The sequence below is a fragment of the Lutjanus erythropterus genome, chromosome 20 (genome assembly GCF_056507025.1).
Source record: "Lutjanus erythropterus isolate fLutEry1 chromosome 20, fLutEry1.hap2, whole genome shotgun sequence".
NCBI lineage: Eukaryota > Metazoa > Chordata > Actinopteri > Lutjaniformes > Lutjanidae > Lutjanus > Lutjanus erythropterus.
Genome location: NC_139336.1, coordinates 17,994,580 through 18,006,660, shown reverse-complemented (window position 1 = coordinate 18,006,660; position 12,081 = coordinate 17,994,580). Strand labels below are relative to the sequence as shown.

The 12,081-nt window shown below is 38.7% G+C and overlaps 1 protein-coding gene across 6 annotated transcripts in view; it reads right to left on the bottom strand.

Annotated features, from left to right (window-relative positions):
• LOC146308352 (mediator of RNA polymerase II transcription subunit 13-like) overlaps positions 1-12,081 on the bottom strand; it is a 115,407-nt gene that overhangs the window by 20,621 nt on the left and 82,705 nt on the right. For all 6 annotated transcript variants that reach the window (XM_084745495.1, XM_084745496.1, XM_084745494.1 and 3 more), the window contains exon 5: positions 669-814. In XM_084745495.1, coding sequence (XP_084601621.1) covers positions 669-814 — 146 coding nt within the window. The remainder of the gene's footprint in view (positions 1-668; positions 815-12,081) is intronic.

Sequence of the window (12,081 nt, the reverse complement as noted above, 5' to 3'; positions counted from 1 at the left end):
TCACATTTCTAACACACAAACCATGTCGCAAACCAAATTTCATGAAAATCATTAAGTGAGTTACAGTCAATGTTGAAGTGAAGTTATCAAAAGAAGATCACACTGAATAGACTAAATGTGCGTGATTTGTTGGAGATACTTCAGAGATACAGTAGTTTTGGGGAATTTTACTGTTTTTCCCAGTGTCAGAAACTAATAAATGCCTTTAGACAGATCTTTGTTGTGTATTTGATGCAGTCTGAAGATACATCAAACAGGAATATTAGGCTCTCTTTGCTCAACTGTTGAGGGTCTACGGGATAAAATAACCCACAGACATCCAGATAGTGTATCTGAATCTGGGTTTTATTTAGGATTTTCAAGGTTTTTCAAAAATTGTGAATCATGATCTATATAATGTAATATTTAACAAACATAACATTCACATGGCCCATTTCTATACGCTGAGTACTTTTTCTTTGGATACTTTATGTACATTTTGTTAACAATAGTTAAGTCTGTGCAAGACATTTACTTGTAATAGTGCACTTCTGTAATGGAGTAAAGGATCTGAATATGTCCTGGCACATTGTATTGCACATGTCATTCATCATAGTGCATTTAATGCCACGTTTGTTTTGTTCTGTGTCCATAAGCCCTGGACAGAAAGACTGTGTTTTTGGTATTACCTTGTACTGGAGTGATTGAGGTCTGTGCGAGGCGGATGTGGTGATCTGTGATGTGGTACGCAGGCTGGTGCTGGGCAATCTCCACACTCGTGCACACGTTGCTCTCCCCATGGAGGAAGAAGGAGAAGGAGCACGAGAGATGTTCACTGTGGACAGACAGAGACAATACAGGCTCAGTGGAACATGCTGTAAACACGTCTCCTCTGTGTGTGTTTCAGCTCCAGAAACTCTTTGTCCAATTTAATTACATGTACATTTACCTTCACCACTGCTAACATAATTAAATTGAGATTTGAATGGAATCAAAATTACATTTAATGATGTTAAACCCGATCTTAAATAAACCCATAAATCACAGCTATTGAAAAACAAATGTACAACATGAATGACAGATGATGAGCGCTTTTCTCCGAACGGCAATTTGGAGAGCACACTCAGAATGTGTCTTTGTGAAAGCCTCGCTCAGCTCAGCTCCACCTACATTGATCATCTTCATCGTTTCCCACACAGGCTCCTTATTGCAGGTATAAATCCTCATTTGCTTATGACTGATCGCAGTGACTACATGTTTACATATGCAGCGCTCTCTTTATTACGCAGCCCTGGCATAGTTCATCATGCACTGCTCTTTTTTTTAATCACAGAGGAGTAATTGTTGGGACCTTATTGCAATCTATATAGCAGTGGGCGGGCTGGACATCATTAACCACCACGACGGCTTCACTGATGTATATTTTTAATCTGTAAAGCTCCTTGCCACCTTGGTTTATATATATATGAGACTGACAATAAAGTCAGCAGGTACTGTAATCTCTGTGTGATGATTACCCTGCTGCCTATGCAATATCTCCTTTGCCCTGAGGGAGCCGGACCTCCATTTGAGCTGTAATGGATCATCAAATTCAATAAAATGGCCAGTTCCACAGTCACTCATGGGCAGAGCTACACACAGTCTTGAGGGAGCCAAATATCTTATGGTGTTGACTGTGACAGCCTCCAGATGGCGCCGAGTGCACCCAAAGAGAGGAGAGGGCCAATTTCTCTGCTTCATAAACAAATAAAAAAAAAAAAAAAAGAACCACATACCCTCATCATAACAGGTGGTTTGAACACAGGTCTGCACAGTCACAGGAGGAAGAGCAGAGCTACAGCACACACACACACACGACACACACATGCATGCTTTCAATGTCACTGCCCTCCAACCTTGTCCTCAGTCCATCATTACACCATATGAAGAGCTATATATAGCTGCACGGGGAAGCTCAGTGGAACAGCTGCAAGTCAACAGGACCAGTCCAGATAACTGCACATACGCACATTCATAATTTATATTCAGGATATTTAACAACTCTACTGAAAAGCATAAATGCTGTAATTATCTTTGATTCTTCATGAGGTAATTCATCTTTACAGGTCTTTTTCAAAAATACTATGTTTAGATTTAGTTTACTGCAAAATATCTTGCCGACATTACGCATGTTTGTCACAAGCGTAAATCACTTCTGAGAAATCATAGCAAAAAAAAATGTGTTGATGTGCATATTCTATTTTCTGTATATTATACTCAGTATAAAGAATACTGGCTGAAAAACCAACAATAATTAACTAATTAACTAAAACTAACTTTTTCTGTGTAGTAGGGTATGTCGACTTCCAATATTTAAGTATCAGTTTCTTTAACACAACAGAAGAAAAAAGATTAATCAGATTCCACAGACATCTCACTGTTTCCTCCAACATATCTTGAAATATACAAATTGATGGATTAAAATCAAAATTCATCCACCATGTATCTGATAACCATTGTGCAATATCAAACCAAACCTCCTGAATTCTTCCACAGTCCAAAGATGAGTGGATCAATGAATCTGTAATTCCACATTTAAAACATTTCCCTGATTTATTTATTTCATATCTATTAACTTCATCTCTTGTATATGTTCTGTACATTAGTTTGTTCAGGTTTACATGCTGACTTTCACTGACTGTTGTATCTCTCGTTAAATTCTAATAATCACTCCATTTTAAGTTAATATAACTTCTATTTCAATCTTTGTTCAACAAATGTATTCTCGATTGCAAAAAAGGTCTACTGAATATGATTCATTCATTATTACCTGTTTCTGAATATAATTTCTTCTAAGTTGCTCTGCTGTATAAGGGGATGTTAATAAAAACTTTGTAATAAACTTTTGTTGCTTATACTTGAAAAATAAAAAGATTTTTTTTTTCTTATGTTTTTCAAAGGCTCTCTCACCAATTGCTTCACTGACTGATACATTGTATTTCACCATGTTATGTGTTCACAGCCCTGCACAGATTAAATAAGGCTGTGAACTGAAGCAGCCATTAGGATTTATTTCCCTCTTGTGTTGATAATTCTGTTTATATTGTTATTGTATATTTTTATGAGATGCGTGTGCACTGATCCAGACTGATGTGAGAACAAAAAACACGACTCCCTTAAGACCCCTCGTAAAAACCACAGCTCTGGCCAAATAGCAGGAATCACTGTTGGAAATGATCTGTTCTCTCTTCCTCCTGTTGTCTCTCTTCCACAGCCTTAAAGGAATAGTTCGAGTTCTTTCATGTGGGGTTGAATGAGGTGCTTATTGATTGTCAGTGCATTCCTACAGAACATGGCGATCTATACAAGATTGGTAGTTTGGAGCAGCAGAGAGGAGCACCAGCATGGAATCTGAACAATGTACTGCGGCAAAAATGTATTTTAGCTATTTACAAAAGGTAAAACTAAAAAAGCATCATCAGTTTAAGTGCACCCTATATTTGCAATAATTTCTGTGCTTTACTTTGCATTCAGATAGCTTTTTCTGTTGAGAAAGCCAAATACCGCTCTCTCCAAACCAACTCTCAGGCTTACCTCGCAAAATTCTTGTTAGTTTGTTTGTCTTATTGTGTGGCTACTGTGTGACTTTGATGAATCCAAATTATCATTTTAAAACAGCAAAGTCACATAACACAAACAAAGTAACAGATCAGGTAAAACTACTGATTTCACCTCTGGAGTTTTGTTGGCTTGGAGAGAGAGCAATATTTGGTAGTTTCTCATTAGAAAAGGCTGCCTGACAGCAAAGTGGTGAAAATATTCTAAATATAGATGTCAACTTAAACTGATATAAAATACATTTTGCTGCTGACCCCGTTTAGCTTCCATGCTGGTGTCCCTCTCTGCTTCTGCCAACTGTCATCTATTACAGGTCCCTCATACAAGCCCACTTCAAATAATCTTAACCAACCCTTTAAAATCAGACATCTTGGTGCTCTCAATTAATTCATTACATTTATTGCAACACAAAACCCCAAAAAGACCACTGATGAAAACTATTCAAGTCATTTAAAAATGAGCAGAGAAGGAATATTCAGTTGGATAAACAATTACAATTGATAAACTATGCAAGCAATCAGTCTAACCCGTAACTAATGTGCAACAATTATGACCTAGGAGCTTTTATAACTGCAATAAAGTGCAATTAAATGTGAGTCAGGGAGAAGCAGAACTACAAAAAGAGCATCAAACTGTAGGCTGACGCAGCTGGGAGATTGATGCTCCCTGTCCTTTTACAAAGGGCATTTTTCTGCACAGTAAGCGGGTGTGAGTGTGTGGACACACTGGGCTCCTTGCATCCTTGGGGACATTTGTGCAGTCGGCAAATGCGCGCATGTGTGAAAGTGTGTTTGTGTGTGTGTGTGTGTGTGTGTGTGTGTGTGTGCGAGAGAGCAGCGGACAGGGATGTGAGGCAGCTGTGTGTGCTGGGCTGTATGAGTACAGGTATTAATAAATGAAGAGGAGTGATGGCTGAGACTCGCCTCAGGGCTGACAGTACTGGAGAGAGATGGAAAGAGGAGATGGAGAGGAGGAAAGGGGGGGGTAGTGGTGGGGGGGTGGTGGATGAGAAAAAAAGAAGAAGAAGAGGAGTGAGTGGAGCAAGAAAGGAGGAAGAGCAGAGTAGAAAAAAAAGACAGCAATAGAAGAAGGTGGAGACAGAGGTAGAAAAATGAAATAAGACTGAGACGAAAAGGGAAAATAGAAGGATGGAAAGGAAATTAGGAGGACAGGGAAAGAAAGGATAGAGATGAGTGCAAGAGAAAGAGGAGGAGGTGAATAATTCAGTGCCACACACTGCAATCGCTGCACACATATCGATGAGATCAGAGTTTTAATGGGTGGCTACTGAGCACAATTTTATGGTGAAATCAATCAGGGAATGTAGCGTCAGAGAGCACACACACACGTCACTGTACATGTGTGTGTGTGAACGTGTGTCTATTTTATTTGGCTTCATATACATGTACAGCCTGTGCCTAAGCTTACATGATCGCGTTAACAGCATAAATTCAGGGTATTATTCGTGTGCAAATGTGTATATATGAAATGCATAAGCAGAATACAAATGAATGCTCATCAGAGACGAGACTGATCAATATCAGTATTGGGGCTTGATATTGATGTAAGGCATTTGTCGGGTATCGGACTCATGTCACTGATCCACATCAAAATTCCACAGTGCCTCATGTTTATGTGTAAATACTACGCTAAACAGCACAAACTGAGAGCTGCATGGCTTTTCAAGTCCACTGTGTTTTTGCAACGGATGCAACGGATACGAAACCCGTTTGTGTCGTCACCATACAGCTGGAGCGAAGAAATGTTAAGACCCCACCAGGCTTCAGGAGTAACGCATTACATGTAACAGGATTAAAGGATTATTAGCAGGATTACATTTTTTAAGTACACTGTAAAGTAAAAATCTTACAACTAATTCACTCAAAAAGTTATGTTACAGTTGTGAATAACATTTGCATTTTGGAACAGAAAATTGCAAATTTAAACTCTTGGCAATGCATCATGGGAAATTATGCAAATGAGGGCCGTCTCTCAGTGACGCTGGTGAAAAAAAGTGGATTGGTGTATCTCTAAAGCACATAATCCTATAGATATCCTAACAATATGTAAACACACACAAGCTGAGCTGCAATGATTAATTGATTAGTTGCCAGATATTAAATTAATCATTTTTAAAGGAAAAAAAATTTCCCATTTCAGTTTCTCAAATGTGAATATTTTCTGGTTTCTTTCTGACATTAAGCTGAATATCTTTGAGTTGTGGACAAAACAAGACACTGGAAGAATCAAACAACTAATTGATTAATCAAGAAAATGATCAACAGATTATTCGACAATGAAAATAATCCTTGCAGCCCTACATATAATTTGTATCACATGCATTTTTGAATGGATCTGGAAAATAAAAGGTAGCGACCATGTTGTGTTCCTGTGACAACATGTGTCTTTTCACCCCATCACAATGCCACCAGCCAGGCAGCCAGCGGGGGAGCTGCTTAATGTCCGACATGCATCATGGACTTGACACGCGCGCATCTGTGTGTACGATCACATGCACACAAAATAACAACGGTTATCTTGGTTGTCAGGATGCTCTCATGTCTGACGCAGCGGGGAAAAAAAATAAAACAAGATTAGATAAAAAGAGAATGAGAGCGAAAAACAGTAAAAACCACCATATGCAAGACACACAAAGCTTCTGTTTCCACTGTTGGAGGCATCTAAAGCCTGTGATGTGATAAGTGTGTTTAGATATCATTAACTACAATCATATGCACTATGCAGGCATGATAACATTTTCTTAGATTCTCTCAAATCTGGGGGATTAATCTCCTTAATCTGCACCTTAAATTATCTGTCTGCCACCACAGCAGCACTTGTATGAATTATCTTCAGCCTGCTGCTGCCTAACCCATCCTACATGATCTGAATCTGAATCTAGACCCTGCTCTGGTGTATGTATGTATTTTACTAACGTGCAGGAGGATTATGTGTTGACCAGTGTTTTTTCAGGGCTGATACTGATAGAGATTATTAGTGATCAATGAAATAGATATTCAGAACTGATACACATTTGCAGTAAAAATGAAAATCTGTCTGTCAAAATTTAGAACACAAATTTCACCACAAAATGTATTTTTTGAGCCTGACCTACATATATTGGACGGTCACAGCTACATTGGTCTTTATCAGTATCTGTGTATATGTTCTCCAAAATGTGCAGATATGAAAACCTTTTGAGCACTTTTTTAGTTTTATAGGCAGCATTTTATGTATATCTGGTGCCTTTCTTAATTCAGGTTTAACATATATGTTTCTTCTTCTATTTTGTCATTATTTATTTGTAATTATTTATAATTATTAAAAAATATTACTGTTTTAGTGCCCTTATATCATTTTGGAAAATAGGGTTTATTGAACACTGTAAAATACCCTGTTGCCATTACATATCTTTGTCACAAGTACAAATATATGTTCCTGTACATATTTTATATATTATAATCTGTATTAAGAATATCAGCCAATATATCAAAATTGAGATCTTTTTACCCCCTAACATCAATATCAGCATCGTCCCCAAAGATCCAGTCGGGCTCTGTTTATCTTTTTGTAAGCTCTTGTGAGCAGCATGCTCTAAAAGTCCTTCCACTGCACTGGCACACTAAGTTTATTCCATACAAACAAATCCAACCAAACCACCAAATGCATAATACTCTCAGGCTTATGCAGGTGTGTGCATATGTTCCTGCATGCGCACTCCGGTATTAACACAAGAGCATAAGGGGGGGATGTAGTCAGCTTGATGTATTATTCAGTGGCCCCAAGTGGGTGGCTTTAGCCAGTGTTGCTATCACAATGTTTGTGCTCAAACACCGCTCCGCCTGTTTATATGGATCCACAATGAAAAGGTGCCACACTCAAGGACGCCACTCATTGAACTTTTGTGTGAGCGCAAGAAGCTCAGAGAAAATATCAGTCTTCTGCAATTTCTTTGAGATTTTTCTTGTTAGTCCTGACAGACAGCAGAGAACCACTGTGAGCACTGACATGCTGCCAAGAGGGAAAGCCTAAGTCGCTAACTTCAGTAAGAGAATCGGTGTGAACTAACACAGGCTTTTACACTCATATCTGTGGTCCTAATTAAAAAAAGAGGAAAAGGATCTGTTGGTAGGCTGCTGCTGTGATGTATCACCATCCTCTCTATTGATCTATGTGTTTTTTTTCCTCCTCTCTCTGGTAATATTAGAAATCAGGGCATTCTATCTTTTTTGTCCCTAGGGAGTCCTAGAACAACATGTTTTAAAGGAGAAAATGTAAATATTTCAGTTATACAATTATTAAATGAGGGTACTCATGGATGAAAAGGTGGCACGCCTGAACTTTGATGTTCAAAGCACAAAATAAAAGACTTAAATAGCACTGTCAATTGTCAAAAAAACATGACGACACATCAGATACTGTCTCATTTCCCTGTAGCACATTAATATTTGTATGGGTCACAGTGTGTGTAGTCAATCATTGAGCCACTGCATAGACATACACTGCAGTATTTAATGCAGCCCATACAGCGGCTTCTCTATAAAAGCATTTTTATTGCGGATGGACTGATGCTCTTACAATTATAGCAATAGTAAAATATATCAATGACCGCAGAATAGGTGTTTTCATTGTTATATTTCCCTACACACATATACATTCCCAAATAATTTACAGTACACAGCCGTGCCTTTGAGCTGGTTTAAAAAAAACAAAAAAACAGTAGATTGATTTCTTCTGAAGTGAAAATGCACCTGAATGCGCCTTATCTCCCTACTGCTCTGCAGAAACAACATATCTAATTTTGAAAAATTCTGAAACACCTGAAATTATGCTGAATTCTAGCAATCAGAAAAAGTAGGAAGTGTTATGAAAGAAATAGGTCTAAATGTAACTATCACTGACTTCCACTATAGATTTCCATAAATTAGCTCGAGTTTCTAGATCTAAGTTTGCAGAAGTAGTTGATTGCAATATTAGGCACAGATGCTAGGGGAGATGGAGGGAACATGTCCAAAGCATGACTTTCAAAATAAAACAAGCGCTGTAGTGCTGGTCCAGTCATTGTGTGTCTGTGGCCTGTGATGACACTTCATCACAGGTTAGTTAATGACGTAACTGAGCAAATATAATGTGTGCTGATTGTGCCGGTAGATTGAGGTGAATCAGAAGAGTCTTAGTGATGGTGTAAATTAAGTTTTAATGTGAAATAATATGTCTCTACCATTAAAGCCCTGCAACATAAACATAGGAAGTGGGGCCAAAACAGACCTGTTTCCACTCATTGTTCAGTTCATGTAATAAAAAGTTCATGTAATAAGAACAAACTGCAATCAAAATAAGAACAGGCAGTAGTAAATTTATCTCACATGTCTAATTTGGATTGTCCAATACAGTAAAATGTAGAGGGTAGCAATGCAGGGATGAGTAAGGAGGAAATGTTTGTTTCTTTTGTTTCTGAAAAGTCGGCGACCTTGTGATGTGGCCTGACACCAAATGTTTGTTGCCTAGGAGATGGCTCATATCTCAATGTCACTGGTCCCTAAGGAGAGGAGAGGAGAGGTCAGGTGAGGATTTCTATGATTTTTAAAAAAGTAGTTTAAACAGGCAGTGAAACTTGCTTGTGTTTCATGGTCAAGTACCAGAGGACCGCTGTGTTACACTGTAAAAAATTAACATTATTTATGCATGAGTATATGGCCATTAATGTGAATAAAAGCACCTAGATTAAGTGTGTACTGTACTTGGCATGCATGGAATTGACTGAGCTAATGAGAGAGACAGACTCTAATACATCCATTGAGCTGTCTATAGTAATGATTAATTTACGACCCCCCACCTTCTCTGATCCCCACCTCCTCCCCACCACACACACACACAGAGTGAGCCTCCTCCTCCCCGCTCCTCCTCCTCTCTCTGTATCCCTGTAACTCTCTCTCGTGCTCCCCTCAGCGTCTGATGCAATCCGTTACCAACCCAGAGTGCTTTCCTCCCATTCAGACACAAAGAGAGCACGAGCGTTGTGCTGAGAGAGGAGTTGGGGGGTTGAGGAGGGAGGGTGGGGTAGGGGTGGGTGTTAGTGGGGTGGTAAGGGGTGGCAGAGGAGGAGGAGGAGGTTTGGATGTGTCCTGGATGTGCCAATCCTCGCCATGCCCTCAGGGACCGTACGAGATAAACACCAGATAAGCCTGACAAAGGCGGCAGCGCCAAGGCACAGGAGTTGGCACGGGTAAGGGGGCATGGCATGGATGTTGGCGCCGAAGCGCCCCCTGTTGGGGATAAATGGCACAGTGTGGGAGTGAAGAAGAGACAAAGGAGCTGGTTACAGCTGAGGCAGGAGGTCAGTGTATGCCTAACTGAGCAATGTTCCCTCATGGCAGGAAAACACTGATGGCGAGGGATCTGCAGGGGTTCTTACAGCTCGCACTGTCAAGTGTGGGGCAACGCTGCTATTCTGGGAACAAGGGATGGTGTGTGTGTGGGCATTTAGGACAGTATGTGTGTGTGTGCATGTGTACTGAGAGCAAGCAGTGGAGAAAAAAACGTCATGGTTCATTTACACCATGTGATACACGCAACAGCCGCAGAGTGCAAGCGTGAAAGATAGTGCAGACATCTCCATAAGATTTGTATTTGTTTTGTGTCTACGCATTCAAGAATTCTTCTCCCCTTCTCTTTCTGTGTCTCCTTCCAGGATGTTCAATAATTCACAGACAGAGCGAGGCAGGATTGGCTCAGCAGGGGGCGTACCAGATGACAACATATTCATACAGAGTTGTCAAAACCAAGAGGAATTACATGATGTACAAAAGAGACTCACACATGCAAATCTCTGCACTCACTCAAATGCTGAGTGTAATTCCAGAGCGTCTAAACTCAACATATGTTTGTATGCATACAGTATGTATGCACACACACACACACACACAGAGAGAGAGAGAGAGAGAGAGAGAACACAGTGTCTTCACACCTTCCTGCTGCCCACACAAACCTTAATTACTGATCTTTCAGTGACTCTCACCATTTGGTAACTTGTAATGCTGGTGGTAATTTTTTTTTTTTTTTGTACATTTTCTCCTCTCTTTTCTATTCAAAGCACATCTTAGTCATTTTCAAAGGGATAATTAAAGACCAACTTCCACTTGTCAAATAGGATAACACACCTAATAAAACGCACATAAAGATATGAAGAGTTTCAGGATGTCACAACCTCAGACAAAAAAAAAAAAAAAAAGAAAGAAAAATACATCCATACTAACAATCAGAATTGGGGTCACCTTGTGTGGCCAATGGGGGTGTGAGAAAAAATATGAGAAGTTGGAGAACAAAAAAAAAAAAAAACTTCGTAAAGAGTCATAATAGATTCTCTGAGTCTGTTGAATTTTCTCGGAGGGATTGAATCTGAACTTCAAAGGGTGAAGGAAAAATGTATCAGTACTAGTGTTGGGAGTAACACACCACAAAGTAATGCATTATTAATGTGTAATTACAGTTACTGTTATTTCACTACTTTTGGCGGTGACTAGACATGTAAGTCAGCCATTCCCAAACACACACAAAACTTTGGTCACAACTCTGACTCGGTCAGAAAAATGAAATTAAGAAGTAATTTAAATTCCATCGCTTTGTTTCAATAGTTCTTAAAAATTCATTATTTTTTAAAAATTTATCATAAATATTTTATGGTAACTTATAACTTATAAAACCAAAACTTAAAAAAGGTTTAATTTATTTATTTTTCAGATAATGCATGTAACATAAATACAATTACTGAAATTTAAAATAAGCTTGTTATGCTCAACTGAAAATAGTTGACAAATGCAGCCATTCCATGTAATCTGACAGTTCAGGCAATGTGAGCTCACTTTTCATCATAGTTTAATATAAGCTGTTCAGCATTTAACTATTTAGGAACTACTGTCACAACATGTGGTTTAACATGTGTATCCAGCACCGTCTGTGTTCTTCTCATATTAAATTTTACTGTCTAAACCACAGACAACTAAAGTGTAGCTTACTGGTAAGAACACTAGTTGCTGCTGCCCTGTGGTGGTTGGGAGTATTAATAACTCTATCAGTGATAATGGGTACAATGATAGAAAAAAAAAAAAGACAATCGTCACTGAAATTATATGTGCATCAATAAGAGAACCAAAGCAGACATTTAAAAATGTAACACAAAGGTAACTTTTCCTGGTAACTAATTACTTTTATATGCAGTAATTGCTAAAAATACATGTTTTTTTTAAATTAGAACTAACTAGCAGCTCTAAGTAATCATTAAATTTCAGTAATTAGTCCAACACAGCTCAATACATGGATGGCATGTATTAGCAAGTTTTGTTGCAACTGTATATTAAACTTTTTTAGTATAATAAAAGCAATTGCTTTTTTAGTCCACTAGATGGTACTGCATTTTTTTTCTGGTGACGTCATTAGAGCTCATGGCCTGTTGGGTTTTTATCACAGTGTTGACCGATATGTCTACTTGACTTTCTCATACTGCTG